The sequence below is a fragment of the Cryptotermes secundus genome, unplaced genomic scaffold (assembly GCF_002891405.2).
Source record: "Cryptotermes secundus unplaced genomic scaffold, Csec_1.0 scaffold33, whole genome shotgun sequence".
NCBI classification, from domain to species: Eukaryota; Metazoa; Arthropoda; class Insecta; order Blattodea; family Kalotermitidae; genus Cryptotermes; species Cryptotermes secundus.
The window spans coordinates 434,597-455,150 of NW_019727088.1; the positions used below are offsets into that span (position 1 = coordinate 434,597).

At 38.8% G+C, this 20,554-nt stretch overlaps 1 protein-coding gene across 1 annotated transcript in view; it reads right to left on the bottom strand.

Moving 5' to 3' along the window:
* LOC111864271 (ubiquitin carboxyl-terminal hydrolase 1) overlaps positions 1-20,531 on the bottom strand; it is a 31,150-nt gene extending 10,619 nt beyond the window's left edge. Inside the window, exons 1-5 of the mRNA XM_023851400.2 lie at positions 20,409-20,531; positions 19,930-20,229; positions 6,742-6,983; positions 2,339-2,577; positions 918-1,273 (exon numbers count right to left, since the gene is read on the bottom strand). Of these exons, the coding sequence (XP_023707168.1) occupies positions 918-1,273; positions 2,339-2,577; positions 6,742-6,983; positions 19,930-20,218 (1,126 nt within the window). The 5' untranslated portion in view covers positions 20,219-20,229; positions 20,409-20,531. The remainder of the gene's footprint in view (positions 1-917; positions 1,274-2,338; positions 2,578-6,741; positions 6,984-19,929; positions 20,230-20,408) is intronic.
* Positions 20,532-20,554: the final 23 nt, after the last annotated feature.

Sequence of the window (20,554 nt, forward strand, 5' to 3'; positions counted from 1 at the left end):
CTATTCTTCCCATTCTACTGTTGTGGGCATGCTGATCTGAAATTGAATGGTGCTTAGCCATATTTGTGGGGCTACAGGACAGTTGGGCTGGTATACTGACACAAATAAAAATTAAAACTGTTTCATTTCCCACTTTTTTTTGTGCGATTAAGTTGACTGCATACTTGCCTTATGTCACCAATCACTGAGTGACTCACAAGGGCCATCCTATTTTGTGTGTTATACACTGCTATGTATATAACAGTAGCATATACTGTTTCTGTTCTAACTCAGCCACACATCACACAAATTCCAATAAACAAGTGTACATTTTGTAATTCTAATATTGGCTAGTGACTACATTTTGTGTACTCACAATCCTATCATGAAATCCAAAAGTGAAAAAAATTCAAAATTGTAATTTCCAGCTCTTCTAAACCAGCATTTTTTGGGTGCAGTTGATGAGACTATTACCAGCAGACCCCACTACTGGCAGAAACAGTATTACCTGCAACCAGTGCATGCAATACTCTACTGGCACACTGTGTTGCCATAATCTCATGCAGCATCATGACAGTCTGGCTCTGGAGCTAATATATTACAACAAATAATCTCACAGTATAAGGTACTTGCAACATTTATACTAACTGAAAAAGTAATTGGTTTAGTGTGTCTAGTTGCAAAGCATACAATTCTCACAGTATAGCACCACCTCCTTGTGCAGCTTTCATAGAACCCCAACTAACAGCTACAAGCTACCCTTTACAACAGAAAAAAATATCATGTACAAATCATAACATACTATCATAAAAACTTCCGGAAATCCTATACTAACACACAACGCCTGAGATACAATTTGCCAACAGGAACTAGAGGTTACAGGGATTACTGCATAACTAAAGTTCATTTGAAGACTCAAACACGAAAACTACTCTCACCTGTGACAGACTGATGTGTGCCCAGTCCCCCATTCATCAGATAAGCATGTTCTGGACCAATGCCATTCTGGAGTCCACTGTTAGCAGCATTCTTCTGAGAAGATGAGACTTTCTTCCGTTTCCAAGATTTGCGAACACCCCACTTACTGCTGTTTGATGAGGGTGTCTGGTGGAGACTCACTGCCTTATCCAGGGGATCACACAACAATGCATTATTACTCGCCATGTGCTGCTCAGTGGCCAGCTTGTGCTGCTCAGCCAGGAAGCGACATGTCTCACGGATGGTGTCAAGCAGGCACACCAGCAACTCGTGCGCATCATGCTGCTGATTGCCTTCAAAGATTGGATTCACCTCCCTGCACAGCACATGAAAACCTCAGTTTACTCCATCATCAATTCCATGGAGCAGGGGTGAAAGGAAAATGTTGAACTCAAACAATGTGCAATGTAGTAAACAGGAGTGTAGCCGAAGCTGCACATATTCTCAATCTCAAAATTACAGTGAAGTAAAAAGCAGTCCCCAAGGATGGTGAGCATGATGGCCATTGAGGCTTCACACTGTCTGCCTACTGTAGCAATCCTCCAGTTCCCTTTGACCTATGTCAACCAACTAAAGTGCACGTCACTAGCAAAGATTATAACACTGTTACTTTTACTAAAATTCTTGTGAAAGTAATGGCTATGAAAATGGAGGAAATATCATATTTTCTCACCCAAAATCTGGGGTGTGCAGCTATTTTACAACAAGGTTGGGAACAAACCATGGCCTGCTCATTTCCACTGTTATCTTAACTTTTACAACTTCCTACTTCTTCCATGTTACCATACACAGCCACAGTTTACAGTCTGAAAGTGGATGTTAATCTGTGATGTAACCAAACAGTCTTTCACTGACAGTTAAAAACCAAGAACCAAAGGGACAACAAATCATAAACTGGACTGCTGATAGAAAATATATCAGTTTCTGAAGCAGAAGAAATAGTATGTGAATATGTGGGAACTGGCAGATCCAATGTGTGGTATCAAGTCGTAAAGAATGGAGGTGGTTTCTGCATGAAACAATCTGTGTATCAGAAGAAAAAAAGCATCTCCTGATGGCAGGACATGAGATCCTGGAAAATATAACACTGTAGCAGACATGAATATAGAACATCACACTCAGATTTTAAGACATTATTTATTATGTAAGTAAGTACTAAACATGCAAACTTTAATTTTTTAAAAAATTATATAAACTTGTGTTTTTTATTTCTTAAATACTGGGATGTGGTCTTTATTCACAGACAGAGGATATTCATGAAAATATGGTATGGCTGGAAGGGGAGCCGAGCAGCTTGATCCATGGGACTTTGCTCTATAGCTTCAGTACAGAGAGAAGAGTATGTTCAGATTCATGTTTAGCAAATGGAAAACAACTTCACCTAAGAGCATGGAGGAATATGTCTGGCTGGAAAGGATCACTGTTTTCTTTGATCTCTGCAGCATGCAGTGATTCATAGAGGTCGTGAAGTCGCTCAGTAGCAACCTGTATCCTCGACTTGGACTGCAGGGGGTCACCTGAGTTGGCAATTGATCCACCCAGAGACAGCAGGTCCTTGCTACTCCAGCTCTTGCCACTACTGGTGCTTGTTACATTGCGTCCCAATGATGACGACTTTACCTGCAACATATAAATTGCAGAACCATGATCACCAATGCAGGTGGGTAGGGTTTCTTGTTTTGGATGGATATAATGTTATGTATTAACATAGCCTTATGCATTGTGTCTCATTATTATGTTACAAACCAACAAACAGACAGCCATAAAACTCAATACGAACTTCACTGGTTGTTACCGAAACATCAGTCAAATACAAATTTGTGTCAAAACATATGAGCAAACACTGTGTTTTTGCTGATAAAACTGAACTAAGAAATGTCATTGTCTATGATCAATACTATCAGTGCTATGAGGTGGTATCGGAAAGTTCCCAGACTGTTACTCTTTTAACTGCCTCAGTGAAAGAAGATGAGAGGGATGGCCAAGGTCACATTTCAGAAAGCCTATTGCACCAGTCTGCCACATGACACCGTGCCGTGAACATGCACTGTTTTTACAAGAGTGATTTTTTGACTCCGTGTTTCATTTTTTCTGTAATAAATAGCAAAATTCAGCAATGTGCCTGAATCAAGTTCTGTGTGAAGCACGGTAAACCTGCTACTGAAACCCCCCAAAATGCTTCATGACTCTTTTGGAGAACATTCTTTAAGCCAAACGGTGGCTTTTGAATGGCATTCATGTTTCAAGGCCAGTCGAGTGTCAGATGAAGATGACAAATGTTCAGGATGATCAAGCACCAACAAAATGACAGAAAATGTTAAAACATTTTGAGAATTCATCCATGAAGACCGTTGACCAACATTCCATGATCTCGCAGACACCACTGGGATCAGTTATGGAGTTTGCAGGGAGATCTCCACAGAAAATTTGAACATGCATCAAACTACTCCTTCATCACAACAACACGTCCGCCCACACATCCCCGAAAACCACAGTTTGTGACTAACAACAACATGGTTATCATTCCCCAACCTCCCTACTTGCCAAACTTAGCCCCGTGATATTGCTGTTTCACAAACTGAAAATTAAACTGAAGGGATGACATTTTGAAACAGTGTCTGATATTCAAAGAGAATCACAAGCAGTACTCAAGAGAATTAAGGAAAATAACTTCCATGGTGCTTCTAAAGCATGGAAAAAACAATGGGATCGCTGCATACACTCCCAAAATGACTACTTTGAAGGAGATGGCAGCCAAAACTGAGTATATCAAGCAAGCATTTCTTTTTTGGCCTAGCCTGGGAACTTTCCAATAGAAACTCATATAACAATAATGGTTCTAGAAAATAAGTAGTTCCCAGAATCCTGTATTCACTATCCTGCAGACTGATCACATCTGCCACAAATTCAGGCCAACATATGCTACATCTACAACTAAAACATTCATTTCATAAGTATTGCATAGCAGCACACTCTGGACATAAGTTCAAGATCTATCAGGGAATAAAAAATATTGTAACGTGTCTTGAGTTACTGAAGACGCCGTAGAGATGGTTAATTGGTTTATTTAACAATCTACAAGTAACGGCTACAATTAATTATTACACAGTTGCGGGCTTTCACACTTGATAACCCTAATCGCATTAATCTGTTAACACTGTTCCGGGGTTTCACGATTTATAACCCTATGCGCAAATCAGTTCACTCTGTCTTCAGTAGTCTACACGTTTACAGTAGGGGAGCTAGGTATCACTGTATCACACGCTCCCAATTACACAATCACACACACGTCCGGTTCTTCTTTCCGCGACGGCTGCTATACTCCAACTGTAGTCTGCTCACTGGAGAACTGTTGATGACGCACTCGCTCGTAGGCTTGCTCGAACTATCTTCGGCGATGGCTACGTTACAACTCTGCAGTAGCCACACTAGAACTGAAGTCGCCGACTGCCACAGTAGAACTGACTGGTACCTGCTGTGCAGCTCACTTATATAGCTGCAGTGCTTGCCAGTTGCGTAATGAGTGCGTCAAAGTAGGAAGTTGATTACGGGTACATAGCGTTGCGCGTTACGTCACCGCAGAGGGGAGTGGCGGGGCGGGAACTCGCCTATTACCATAGTAACGCGTTACGTTACCGCCACATACCACTGGGGAGGTAGGGGTGATCCATAGCTCAACATGTCACAATATATTAAAACTCAACAAACTACCACAACGTTCAAACAGTGAAAACATAAATAATAACGGGAACATTCACCTATTCCAGCTCTAACACAAGGCAAACAGCTGAAATAATCTGTAACACAAATATTCAAACTGAATTTTAAGTCAACAAAAAAACAGGAGGTGTACTAGGTCGTGGAATTTTTAAGGGCGGAAAAATTCAGGGAACAAGTCCTCCAGGAGGGACTTTAAGCTGTGGGTCCCCTGTCGTAGCTTTACGGCACGTAAAAGAACCTCATATCTCCTAAGGAGATCACTGAGCCAAATTCAAGAACATTTCCCGCCCAACAGTAGTCTCTAACGCCTCTGATAGATGAGGGAAGCATTGTAGATACCGCCAAGCCAGTAGAGGCCGAACTCGCTGGCTTGGTCGGGACTGATGGTAGGCACCAGTATCAGTAGGGTATAGAGACTGGTAGAATATCATAGAGGGAAGCACAATAGATCAAACTGGTCACGGTGCATGGGGAAACCCACCCTCTCCAATAACTAACTAACTAACTAACTAACTAACTAACCAACTAATTAAGATCAACACATCAGAGAGTCACAAAATAACTGATACTCCTAACATCTACAAGTTGTACTGTAATGACGTGTGTGTATACACTGCTATCCTAAAGTCTGAACAGAAAGACAAGCTATGCCATCAGCTGATCAAAGAGAAATGAATGAAAACCTGTAGAACAGGAAGTAGTTGCTGGTTGAAGGTGAAAAAGTAGAACAGCCTGCAGAATTCTGAAATATAAACAATTTTTTTCTCTACTCCACCACATCCAGACTGCAGCACTCAGAGTTGGCAATAACTGCAAGCTATATTATGGAACCAGAAAATATTTAAACTGCTATCATACATGAAAAGAAGTCCATGAGAAAGTGGCAAATTTAAGGATAATTTCAAACTGATTCGGTGTCCCACAAATCCTTATTACCATGATCTGCAAAGAAACCTAAAAGAAAGACGTGAGGTACGTACTCAATCAATGTCAGTAAGAGAAACAATCCTTTTTAAGACACATATGAATTTCTCCTGAAGCACCTACAGTCAAAAAGCATCAGTGTGTTGGTCCATCTATAAGACTGGCACACTGGGATTAGAAAGCAGAGATGAGCACAGCAGTGTTCAAATCTCTCCCTAACCCATGGAGGCATTGTACTTCTACCAAGAGGAGTAATGAGTTCAACTGCTGGTTACATGGTAGTGACATGGTGACTTCTATCCCAGCCATGTGGCAGTTATAAATGGCAGTGCATTCGTGAATTATAGCAGCAAAGATCAGTCTGAAATTAGTGAGACATTCTTCATACAAGTTCTTCATATGGCATTCAGAAGGAGTTCATTTTGTCAGCTGTTACAATTAACAGTAATTGTAAAGAAGTGCTAATAAATCCAATCATCAAATTCAGAACTCATTATTATTAGTCACGCTAACCCCTACAAGAAACAATCTCAACAGCTACTATACTACTCCCAAACCTGCTGGAATGGAAAACCAAAGTCTCCATCTGTCGAAACACATACTGGAGCTCACGCCTCATAAAATCAGTATTGACTGGTTACGGCTATATATATTCAGAAGACGGTAGCTAAATATATGGGACTTAGTTAGTTAGTTATTGGAGAGAGTGGGTCTCCCCATGCACTGAGACCTGTATTGGTCCATTGTGCTTCCCTCTATGATTTCTACCAGTCTCTATATCCTACCGGTACTGGTGCTTACCATCAGTCCCGCCCAGCCAGCGAGACCGGCTCTACTAGCTGAGAGGTATCTATAATGCTTCCCCCATCTACCAGAGGTATTAGAGACTGCTGTTGAGCGGGAAACATCCGTTAATTTGGCTCAGTGACCTCCTTTGGAGATATGAGGTTCTTTTACGTGCCGTAAAGCTACGACACGGGACCCACGGCTTAAAGTCCCTCCCGGAGGACTTGTTCCCTGAATTTTTCCGCCCTTAAAAATTCGACGACCTCCGCTGGGTATCTGAACCCGCGTACTACAAGTCATGAGGTGGGAACGTTACCTCTAGACTACGGAGGCCGCTAAATATATGAGACTTACTTTCACTTGCTGCTGTTTCGAAGTCAGGTCACCCAAGTCAGCTGCCAGATGATGCAAATTGTGCAGGAAAGCCGGGGCAAATCGCAAGGTGTAGATAACACTATTCAAGAAACATGTGTTGCCAAGGTTACAGAGAGTTGCTACAGGAGAGCAGCCAACCCCTGTGTCACTGCCTGGACTCTCATCTGTAGAACTCTTGTTGTGACCATCTCCTGGCAAGTATCCGTTGAGCATGGCCGTACCTGTGACAACCATTCAACATACACCAAAAGTAAGGAGTCTATGGTGATAAGGACATTCCTCCATCACGTAGTTTATAAATCCCATGAAATTGCATTTATAAACTACACAACAACATAATGAAAAATAACTAATGCAACATCCCCCTTCAGCATACCAACATGTCTGCTAAAGATTGCATGCTACCTAACACAACTTCTAGCTTGAAATTTTAAATATCAATTTTTATGGTTATGTTTTATGTCATTTTATGTCATATATCATTTAAGACTGTATTCATTTCTTATCACTTTTACCTTTTTAAATATTGTGAATATATTAACAAGATATATTTGCTACAACACAGCAATCTGTTAACAAATATGGATCCGTATTGTACCCAGTGTGTTTAATTACTTGATATGTTCATTTAATGCCTGATGATGACCAAATTGTGGTTGTAATAGCATAGCTATATTTGTAATAAGTATGTAAAATGTACATTAACATCTACTATCTCCATTGAAGAATTTCCATACCACTCGCTGTGTTGTGTTGATGGTTATAATACAAATAAAAATCAAATATTATGTACATAACAGGATGCTGTCTATAAAGATTACCACACTTTTTGCATAGAGTAAAATATAAGGAAAGTCAATTACAATTTATTTTCTGTCATACACAGACAAACAATTCTCGGCAATTTAAATTATTTTGTATCCCTTTCTTCAAAATTTTTAATTTCTTATTAACTATGAGTGATAACATATCTCTAAATTTAATACCACATAAAACCAAGCTGGTTGGTGTAGTAGTAATGCTCTAGGCTTGTATTTGGGAGGTGCTCTGTTCAATCCTCAGTCAGGACACCATATGAGATCCTGAGATTTATCGTGGTTTCCCTCAGTCTCTCCAGGTAAATTCTGGGACAGTACTTCCATTTGGTCACAACAACTTTCCATCTTATTTCTTTGCAAGTCATCATTGATCAGCCATCCTATTATTCAATGGTATACATCTGCACACTCACAGTATCATAAAGTAAATCACAGAAAATAAAACACAAAAGTGCTGATCAACAATTAGATTTGTAGACTTTATTTATACTGTATAACATGAAACAGACATGGTACAGGTCTTCAAGAAAAGCCAGTTCTATTTTACCAGTCTGCATATCAGAAAAGGTTCAGAACCACTGATGTACATTAGGTTGCATAAAGAACTGGAGAATTCTACACTGCTAGACACACTATCTGTGAACAGGAATATGCAGTACAAAATGATTGATAAGTTGGTTATGCAACACCCAATATTCTGTGATTCTGTTGCTAAGCACCTACTACAAGAATTATTGCAATTTTTCATTTTATTGTTTTATTAATGCTTATTTCTAGACATCCTTCAGAAAGTTTGATGAGCTAAGCTCTAAAAGCAAAATTCACTTTTAATTACATCCACATGTACAACCTCCCTTTGCAAATGACCAGAGGGCCACTGATAGCTTCTAGCGAAGAATTCAATTGAAAATTATTTATCTGCAAGCAGAACAAAGTTTTACTGCGCTCTCTAGCACTCCCCATTTCTAACACCACATAAAATGAAAAGGCAGGCCACATAATATCAGCATTCTAGAAAAATGTAAATGAAACAATGGCCTTATAAGAAAGAAAGGCAAGGCAAGAGAGGCCCCTCCTAGTGTGTAACTGATTTCCACACACACCAAACAACTGAGAGGGAATGACTGCCTGGCTGTCACATTCTCCTGACCTGAATCCACTTGATCTTTCTTATAGGAATGCACTATAGAAAACAATTACAGCACAGAAGTATAAGACTGTAACAAACCAACCAACTGTATCCCAATGGCTGTAACAGGGACCACCCCAGAAAAATGGCTCATGACAGGGTCTCCACTCAGTGTCGCCAGGAAGCATGCAGGCAAGCTGGAGGAGGCACTTTGAACAGCTCTTGCAAATTGCTGTACAGAACTGTGTGCAAGTCCCCATTATAAAATCAGTCATTTAGGTTAACTGTAATATAAATATCAAATTGAAAGAGGTAACTTTGAATTACTTGATTTCATTCATTATGATTAAAAGTAGTAAAGATGTTCAGTGCAACCAAATATGAATGGACAATTACTTCATCCCCTTAAAAAGCGGTAAGATGTCAGAACTCAACGAGTGTGACAACCAAACAACTTATTTACAATTTTCTTGTCCAAATTATTTCCCCAACAGTCTCCTAAAGTAGGGCCACAGGACTTTGAATTATCCTATACAGCTACATAGGAATGTATACATTTAACCACTTACAGGCTGCACTGCACTGCTATGAGCATCTATACATATACCTATACATTATAATATCTGACAACAAGCTTAAATGAAGAAAGCAGTCTTCTGGGATTTGGCACCGTGTATATGTGGTGTTAACCGACGTTTCGGAGGAACGTATCGCCCCCATCTTCAGGGTAGAAGAAAAAGTATAAGAAATCTGCAAGCGACAACACCGTGAGAAACGGTAAAGCAGACTGTGCAGACAGATTTCTTATACTTTTCTTCTACCCTGAAGATGGGGGCGATACGTTCCTCCGAAACGTCAGTTAACACCACATATACACGGTGCCAAATCCCAGAAGACTGCTTTCTTCATAGTCACCGCCGTGAAAGCCTCAAATCTTACAAGCTTAAATGATTCTACTGCTTTAACACTAAAGTCTACCATTATCCTTGTCATGAGTAACCTCAGAGCGATTTTATGTTCTCCTAAGATTCATTTGAATGTTAATATCCATTCTATATCCCTGGTTCCTTTCATCTGATACAATACATTCCCCTACATACCTTGTTTTACGAGCCCAATAATAACTCATGCATTATGGAATAAAGTCCAAACTTACACCATACAAAAATATAACTATTCACTTGGTTAGAAGCTCCACACATACTGGAAATTATCTGACATCAAACTGGGCTCCTCATAAAACATTTGAAATTACATGAAGGTTTCCCATCATTTAGGAACGTGATCCCATTTGATTCAACCCTGCCTGCCATTTACTGAAATTCCCACTGCCAAGAGAAACAAGTGGCAAGTACATTTTCATTATCAGTCTAAATGTGTGAAAAATTTGATAACCAACTAACTTCAGGGAACAGAATCTTTCTTGAGAAGCTACTGGTCTCTCAGCTGCTCAAGAAATTCCCTGACTCTTACTGCACCTTCATACCAGCCCACCATTGGTTTCTATCCTGTGTAAAAACTGAATATACAAATGATTTCTTTTCATGTGCAAGCACAGAAAACAAATTAAAGCATAACCACTTGTCCATGATTTATTAAAAATCTATTATCTATTACGATAAATCAGTGCAACAGGACGCTAAAATATAACATAACCACTTGTGTTGCCTCATCTAAACTTTTAACTCCAAGTTTTACATAACTTATACAAACTTATAAAAATACCCATGAGAACATGACGAATTGGATGCCACATCATTTCTGACTTCAGAAGTCCTTCAACAAACACAAATGGCCATAACCTACTGTGCAAATGAAATACGCTTTTACCCAGTCTCTCTAGTTTGCATGAATGTGATACAAAACAACTTCTCCTCAATTTAAAAGTATCAACTTAATACATAACAGTTTCACATTAAAGTAAGTTTACAAGATAATAGCGTAACGTGTTATGTCCGCAACAACGAATACTTGGAAACTGTTGAGTTCCCACGGCAACAAATGAACAACAGACCGTTGCATAGGAAAAAACTCTAGCAATGAACTGTCGCTTAGTAACAAAGGATGAAATGAAACACATTACCGGTGGATTCTATAAGGAGCGTTCCCGAAGCAACAGATTGCTGAACATGTGAAATAGAACCTTGGCAAGAGGTGTTCTCTACTTAGCCTGCGTGCGGCCTATATAAAGGGTCCAGCCTCGAACGGAAGTTCAGTGCTGAGCCAGAAGTCAGTCTTAAGAGAGTCGCCATCGAAAGCAGTTGAAGTCTAGTATTCACTTAGATATAGGGGAAGCAGTAATTGTGATACTGCAAGTGATAATAATTGTAAAGTGTGTGAGTGTAGAAATGAAGCACAATAAATATTTGCTACATCCTTGACGGCGTGAAGTTATTTGTCGTGTGACATACCCAACAGGTTAAAATAGTAATTTAAATAGGTATTCTGTTCCAGTAATTAGCACATCCTCATTCACCTCATTCAAAACAAAACTTTCGTTTGTAACACAATACTGCAAATGCATTGTGTGTATCTGTACCTATAAAGTATGACGAATCGATACAATTACACAGAAAAATTCTTTAATTCGGAATTTTCACCTGGATGAATAAACTGAGGTGGCCAAGGCATGACACCAAGAATGTGTCATGAAACACATTTAGGCATAAAAATTATTTTGCGAAACTGAAAGAGTCAACGTGGAAAGCAGACATTGATACAGAACAGATCAATGTTAAAATGTATGTTATGGAAACAGGCTGAGAAGTTTTAAACTGGACTGAAATGTCTTAAGTACAATATATAGGATACAATGTCAAGATTTTGTGGCAAAGATGCTGAAACTGCTAACCCCAGCAAAGTATCAACAATCTGGTTTCATGACAGATTTACTTACAAGTCCCTTCATAAAACTAACTAGTAAATCTGCATTTTGTGCAGTCAAGATTTTACACTCTGCATAGAACTTAACAGAAATTTTAAATTACTGGGTTATCATTTTATAAAACTCCAGGGACCTTCTTCTAACAGCAATAGCACCAATCGCACCTCTGACGTCTGCTTGACAGTCATGTTGATATTATTTGTGGTGAGAAATTAAGATCTCCAATGGCATGACTCTATTATTAAAGTTCCTTAAAATCAGCAAGAGTTTAAAAGCAATTAGTTGGGACAAGCACTTCCACAGAAATAATCATAAACCTCTTTCTTAATAACACACAACCAAATCTGCTTGTCAATATGCTGGTTATACCGAACTGTAATAACAACAATGGTACTAGGTCTGGAAGCCAAAGGTTCTCTGTTCACTAAAACCTACCACTGAACCCTGTGCTAACCCACATGAATCAAATCAACACATTCAAACCAAATTTAATATTATCCTCTACATTAGAACTAAGTCTTCCAAACTGGCTCTTCCATGGAGTGCTGTAACCTAACGTTTAAACGAATTTCGCAATTTCCTTAAGCATGCTACATATCCCATCCACCTTGCCCTCCTTGTTTTAATCACCCCAACAATATTAAATGATCACAAATTCTGAAACTAGTCATTACGAACTTTTCTCCAATTTGTTATTTCATATCTCCTAGGGCCAAATACCTTCCTTTGCTCTGTGTTCTCAAACACACTTAATCTGAATTATTCTCTGACAGAGACAGAAAAAGAGAGAGAGAGATACAGAGACCAAGTTTTACACCCATATAAAACAATGTTTAGATACTGATAAATTCATTGAGCCAAGGAGGGAAACTGATGATGGTATGTTTGTTTGGTGAAAGAGCAACCAAACAGGCAAGGATGAGATGTTTTGATAAGGAAACTAAACAAAAATGTGTCCATGTTGTGTAACGTCCAGTACAAAGTTCCTGTGGATACAGAACACTATACAAACTAACTTTATACTCTGATTCCCCAAGAAGTATTAACAAAGTACACAGCATACACAAATGGCCATGTCTCATATCAGTACAATGAGAAATGGACAATTATCCAGAGAGAAAAAGACATAAACTGATTACTGCAAATACAGCAGCACTTCCAATTTTAATGCAAGAGATCCCTAGTTTCAGTCTCAGCATGGAGACAATATCCTTAACATGTGACACTTCTACGCTCCTCCAACAAAATATAGTAGTATAGTTAACCCTCACTAATCCAGTTACGGTTAATCCAGGTAAAGGTAAAGTTGTCCCTCTGTTTAACTAATTAAGCACTAGGCCATGACGATGTATGGGGAAGTGGATGTATAGATCTGCATTTTCTTGACCTCGCACTAGTTGGAGATGAGTGGTCAGCTTCACGACCCGGATGCTTTACCCCCACGGAAAGAGCACTCAGTACCACTGGATAGGAGGTTGGGTGGGCCCCAAAGCCAGTCTGAACAATGTGGAAAAGAGAAAATTCTTGACCCTACCAGTACTCAAACCACAACCCCTCTGCTGTCCAGCCCATCGCCAGTTGATATACTGATTGAGCTATCCCAGCCATATTATGACATGGTATAAGTCTGAAATTGAAGTTCTGAGTCATAAGTCTGACAATCTGAAGTATGAATCTAATGGGTGTTAATTTCACGGGGCCATAAGCCCAGATATTCATAGGCTGAGAAGCCAAAGGTCTATGTACAGCTGTACTGAACAAGACTTCTTTCTCAACATTTTTACTAACAGCATATGTCACATAGCATTCACCAGCATAATGACTATGAATGATGAGTTCACCTATTTTAAGTTAATAAAGCAGCATTTTGTTTGCTTGGAGGAAATTAGGAGGACAACTACAAGAAAACTCAGGCCATGGCCTCTTCTCCAGTTTCATAATCATTTTTACACAGTGCATAGGACTCCTTAGACAAGTGATCAGCCAGTCATAAGGCGACTACCTACACAATGAACAATACAAACACAGAATAAACGCACAGACATCCATGCCACAAGTGGGGTTTGAACCCACAATCCCAGTGTTTGAGCAAACGAAGACAGTTCATGCCTTAGACCGTGCAGCCACCATGATCGGCTACACTGTGACATTCATCTGCATAAAATCTGAAGATGGAACAGTGTCGTGACCATTCCACTTATATGATATGACCTGATACTGAAAATGTAATAATTTGTTATGTCAATGGGAACTGCAAGGACCATGCATGAGACTTCTAATTTCTGGGAAGGGCTCATACTCAATGTGTTAGATAACCTCTGAACTTTCAGTAATCCTCTTCTCATTGTTTCTCAGATGGCCCCTAGTTTCAGTGAAACAAGCCATGGAGAAGAGGAAAAAGCAGAGATGAAACAGTTTTGGCATTTGGACGGCCAATTAATACTGTATCTTTTAACCCTAGACAATGCAAAATTGACAAATAAACAATGATAAGATAAATATGCACTATGGTCATTCCATACCAAATCAAACAAAACTGAATCGAATTCCAGACATACTCGTACTATGATCATTTTCATGATTATTGTTTTAATTTTTTGAGCAGATATTCATGGAACAGAAGTTTTCCCAAACCTTCAATTTTGTATTACTGTGAACAAATCCCAACTACTAATAACTTGAGTTAGGCGGATTTTAGAATGCATGTCTATTTCTTTCACAAGTAACTATCTCCTTTATTCAAAAAGTCTGAAATATAAAATTTGATGTCAAGCAGTATTCTCACAGCAGTGGTTATGGAAAGTTCTATATTCTGCGATATAACGCTTTGCAGTCCACTGAAAGTCAACCAACATTTCAAAAAAGGATGTCACCTCAATCAATCTTCTGAGTCAAAGAATATGCCAAGCAAGAAACCAGAATAAAGCAGGCAGCAGACAAGTGGAGTCAACTGCAAACTGGTATTCAAGAAGTGATGAAGAAGACAGCACACTTAACAGGCAATGGGTTCATGATCACCATACAAGAATTATAACAATGAGAAATACTGTTAAAGAATTCCCAGAAAAAAACATCTGCCAAAGATCAAATCAATATCAATCAATCACTATACAGCAAAATCACAAGCTTCATATCTGAAAATGTTGAACAAAACCATTCTGCAACACACAGAAACTCCTATTTTACTTTATTTTTCAGAGAATTGTTAATTTTTTAGTCAAGATGTCACAGAAGGGTTCAACTGGGCAACTTATCAGCCCACTTCTCACCCTCTTATAGTTTATTATCATAGATCAGGAACAGAAAATAGCACGAAATAAGGGTGTGCTGGATTTTGTGCCATCAGTCACTCCCTTTAGCATATGGAAACCATATATAAAACCTACTTTTTTTATAAGTTGCATCATACACCACTTTGGCTTCTGATGTTTAACACTCTTAGAGAAAGTACATTATTTTCAGTGACAGTGGAAGTTCACAGTAGAAGAAATGCAAACAGCTTCCTGTACTTATGTTATCATGAAGAAGATTATCATGTAGCTGCTGAGTGAAGTTTCTTTCCTACTTCAAATGGCAAACTTGCAAAACTTCAAAGCAATCTGCACAATGTGCTGGTCTTCAAACAAAAGAACACTTATATAAATGGGCCACAGAAAATATTATATGAATTACATTCTTCTAAGTAATGCAGAAAGAAATCAAAGTACACGTTTTTTAGCCTAACAGATGGGCTGTGGTTTGCTGGTATATAAAGCGAAAATCAATTTGTGGAAATCAGAGCTGAAGTTATATATGTTTGTTGTCATGACATGTGACAGCTAGTCCAGATGTCAGATAATCCAGATCAAAATATTAAAAATGCTGTTCACAGTTGGGTACATACTTGAAAAGACACATGACATTTAGGAAGGCAGATGAGTCACTTGTCTGTTCAGACAAAACTTGACAGTTTCTTCAAACTTGTATTATTATGTTCAAAAACAAATAAAACTTCTGAGTCTTCCATTGATGAATAAATGTACTGTCTTTTTATGGTTTTTAAATAAAGGCTCTTCAGTGATATTTTTTTATTTATTTTCATCAGCACTATTTATATCATTTATTTGTGTTCTAGTTTTTTTTAGGACTACCTTTTGCTTCATTAATCTGGATTATCACTTAATCCAGTTGACCTCTCCCCACAATTAATACAGATTTGCAAGGGTTTACTGTACTTTAAAACTGCTACCTTAAATGTCATTCCAAATTTATCTTTCATAATAATTATATCACTTGATAATTTATAAGCATTGCAGTTGATAAGAAGTTCTTAAATAATACTCAAAACCACCATCTGAAAAATTATAAGACACATACAATACCAGAAGTCGAAACATATGTGGAGTCAATTTTGTAAAACAATGACATCTTCACAGACATCGTAACCATCTCATCCCTCCTGATTTATGTATATTGCATGCAGCCAGTCTCAAGAATACTACCAATTCAAAGTAGCAATGGAAGGGGGGACCAGATTGCAGTGTTGTTGCATCTATTCCAAAAACATTCACTATCTGCTAGCCCTACCTAACACTCCAGCCATTCTCGTTGGCAGACAACATGAATTCAAGTCTGACGGCTTACATATGTCGGTCAGAATTTTAAGATCTATGTTAAAGGACGCAAAAGATTTACATCCAGGCAAAGGTGATATTTTCAAACATGAGAATGGAGTCTGTAATAGCAGACAATAAAATAAGATGACTGGTCTATGTAAGTAAAAGAATCTACTGCATGTTTAACAAGTTGATTTTTTGAGCCAGAACACTATGTGGGGAAGTCATAAAATTTTAATTATCACCCAGAAGAAACAGAGACACAGCTGCCAGAAACTGTATGTGAGTTAGTCCTTCTCTACTATGCCCCCTGGAAGGCCACACATTTTCCCCAACGATGCATTAGCTTCTGGATACCTTGATCATAGAAGGTCTCATTTTGACTATCTAAGAAGTCCTCCACTGCAGAAATGACTTTATCATCATCATCTTGGAATTGCTTACCATGAAGTGGCTTCTTTAGCCATGGAAAGAGGAAGAAGTCACTCTGTGCCAGTTCTGGTGAATATGGTGGATGGGGGAGAATTTCATATCCCAAACTGGCAGCAAGTGTCATCATAGCATGAGCAGCATGAGCCAGCGCATTGTCGTGAAGAAGTCGCACACTTTTTCCAAGCATTCAACATCACCTTTTCTTGATTTCCTCCAATAATTTTCTAAGAAGGTTCCAGTAGTATTCGCCAGTGATGGTGACGCCATTTTGCGTGTAGTTGGTCATGATAACACCCCGCTGATCCCAGAACATGCTCAACATGCTCACCTTTCCTGACGATGGCTGGGATTTGGCCTTCTTTGGTGGTGGCGAGTCTGCATGTTTCCACTGCTTGCTCATTTCCTTGGTTTCAGGGTCATAATGATAGATATAATGATCAGGCAGTCAAAAAGTTCCACCTTTTCATCTTGACACATCTGCAAAAATTTTCTTTGCCACATCCATCCATTGCTGTTTTTGAACTGGTGTCAACAATCGTGGCACCCAATGTGCCTTTGTCATGTGTAGCTTGTCATGGATGATGTTGAAAACTGGCCCATGGCTAATGCAGAATTCATGAACAATAGCTTTGATAGTTATGTGCCTATCGATAGAATCAAAGTTTCCACTTGTTCCACAATTCTCGGTTCCTCACTGAGAGATGGTCTTCCACTTCCAGTTAATCTTCAAGGATTTTTTTTTAGTCCAACTGGGTCAACTTGGCATGGCTGTCACTGAGTGGCCTATTGTAGCCTACCCCGGGTGATTATGATAATGGAGAATTTGGCAGAATGAGGCTTGGCAGGGGTAACCAAAGTACTAGGAGAAAACCCTCCGCAGTGCTACTTTGTCCACCACAAATCCCACTTCACCAGACCCAGGATCGAACCCGGGCCACCACGGTGGGAAGCCAGCAACTATTTTTTTATTGCTAGTGGGATTGGACTAAGTCCCTTGTACTGTGGCCACTTCTGGCCTATTGTACCAGACCCAGATGATAGGTGAGGGTGATTGTGGAGCAATTGGTGGAATGAAGATTGGCAGGGGAAACCGAAGTACTTGGAGAAGACCTGCCCCAGTGCCACTTTGTCCACCACAAATCCCACTTGACCAAAACCAGGATCAAACCCGGGCCACCGCAGTGGGAAGCCAGCAACTAACTGCTTGAGCTATGGCACAGCCCAAGCCAGCGACTAACCGCCTGAGCCATGGCGCAGCCCATCTTCGAGGTTTGTCTGTCCACAATGAAAGCGCCTCTTCTACTTGACCACTGTCATATGATGGTACACCTTCCTTATACACAGCAGTCATCCGTTCGTGGATCTCCCTGGCAGATTTCCCTTGAAAATGCAGGAACCGTATCACAGCACAAACCTCCACTTTCTCAACCGTCACCATTTTGCTTCTCCCCCTTCTGGTGGCTCCCTCTGTCCACTTCACATGGGAAAATGTGACTGTTAGGCAAGCTCAGGAAATGGGCTATCTCCTATATGGAATGATATTTTGGAATTATGATTTTCTCATGGTGATAATTAAAACATTATGACTTCCCACCGTATGGCACTCATGCTACCAAATTTGCCTTTAAGTAAAAAATTACACATCTGCTATTGCAGTGTAGTTTCAACCTTGAGGCTAAAACCTAGCATAAGAGTACTGGCAAATATGCTTTCACAAACAAAGCACTGTGTTAACATCACTGGAGTATCCCATAAGTTAATCAAGATTTTAAACACCCACAGGCAAATTTAGATTTTCTGCTTATGAGAACCATGCTGAATATCAAACCACGATCATTTTTGTTTGTGGTACAGGCCTCTACTTATGACTGTATCTACTTTCTTGACTTTTGCCTGCTCAGTCAATTGGAGGAATCCATTTATGAAGCCGAAGAAATATTTCGGACAAGTTCTGTTATGATGAGAATTATGACTATAACTTTGGTCGTATAACTATATATGCATGTCAGTAAACCTAGTATGTCAAAACATATGAGAGGAAATGAGGCTTTAACTACTGTATGTTGCAGAAATATCAGTTATTTTCTGCAAGTTACACTATAAATGAATAAAATGACAAATAAATTGAGAAAATGGGATTGTCAGTGCTTTTGGATTCAAAATTCACATAAACTGATGATGTGAAGAAATCAATAAATTATGAACTGTCATGAATTCATTCCAAAGTGCATTTCATCATCCTTGTTCTTAAACTGGGTTCCTCACCAAATTAAACTAAAAAGTGCAAAATATATTACAAACCATCACACATGTTTTACTGCAAAATGAAATAACTGATACATGTTGCATGCTTACTTTGTGCAACATTCACCTGTGAAGTATTATCCCTCATAAAACAGTGAAATTTTATCAAAACTGTTAAAATTATTATCAAGAAAATGGCTAATTTGCTATTTTATACAAATGATCCAAATGGAAATAAAATTGTGGTTGAAATACACAAACCCTTAAGGCGGTAGGTGGTAAGGGAGGGAGCAGACTGACAAAGGGTTCCACAGCATACCAAGATCGTCATACCAGACTCTGTAGTAACCCTTTGCTCCTATCAAAATTAAATGCAGCAAAATCAAAATGACCCTGTTCCTCTTAATGTAGCAAAACATACCAAAATATTTTAAAATTTAAACACCCAGAAAAACTTCGCTGACAGCGCCACAATAGTGCATTAATGAAACAGTGTTAAGAGTGCTTCTCTATTAACATGTTGAGACAAGATGTTTCCATAACAAGTAAACTCTTCTGTTGATATAACATAATGCCCCTTTTATATCTCCTTTCATATTATATTAAAAATAAAGTATTTCAATACAAGTAAATAAATGTGGGAAAACTGTAATAAAATCCATACTCTTTTCAACACACAACAGAATATACTACTGAATGTGACTAGACTGAACATGGTTCAAGTAATAAAAATGACAGTGTTTCAAATTAAAATCCTCTAGGACAAATGAAATGTTTGTCTTTCCCAGTGCAAACATCAGACATTTCTACTTCGAAATTCAGCTTACCTGATTACATAAAATAATAATCTAATTACATATTCACATCATAAGAACTGATACAGGTTCCATATCCCTGTAACAACATTATACTCAATCAACTTTATATTCCAGACTGGTGGAAGTATTAAAGACTGTTTTTGACCAAGTTATTATTTTAATTGACAAAGACATGATTTCACTGCAATATCTGGAAAGGTCTGAAATATTTCAATGCATTCAAACGAATTTAAATTTAAATTATTACCAGACTGCAAAGAATTATCTTCAAACTTTTTCAATGAAGTTGAGGCCTTCTCACTGCCTCCAAAGCCTGAAGATGAATTGGACTTCAAGGAAGATAAGTTCAACTCTTGGTATTTATCTTTGAAATCGTTTTCAGCAGCGTTCTCCGAACTACTTTCGTTCACATGTGCTGCCTTATTATGTGGCACTCGAACCAGCTTGGTCCTTCCTGACAGGGAAAGGCAAAGTTTCTTTCTTGGTGGAGTGCTGCTAGGCTCGCCCACTGCATTCTCTTTCAAAAGAACTGTCATCTTCTCTACACCTATTGCGGAAAATGATAATTAATGATAAGCATAATCTTAAATATTTCAATACTGATAGCAGAGTACTCATTCAGTCAACCTGGTCAAGGCCTTGCCCGATCTCCTTAGGCAAGCCTACCTTAAGAAATTAAGACAAGACTTACAATATTATCGCAAAATAAAGGCTTTATACACTCACGTATAATTCGAGTAAGAATTCATGGAAGTCACGTATTTTCTTAGAGTTCAAACTTAAATATCAGTCACAATTTTTTTTTCATCACAGATCATACCGGCCTTACACCCGACTACTTGGCGTCCTCCATTTTAATTTCAACCGTAGCC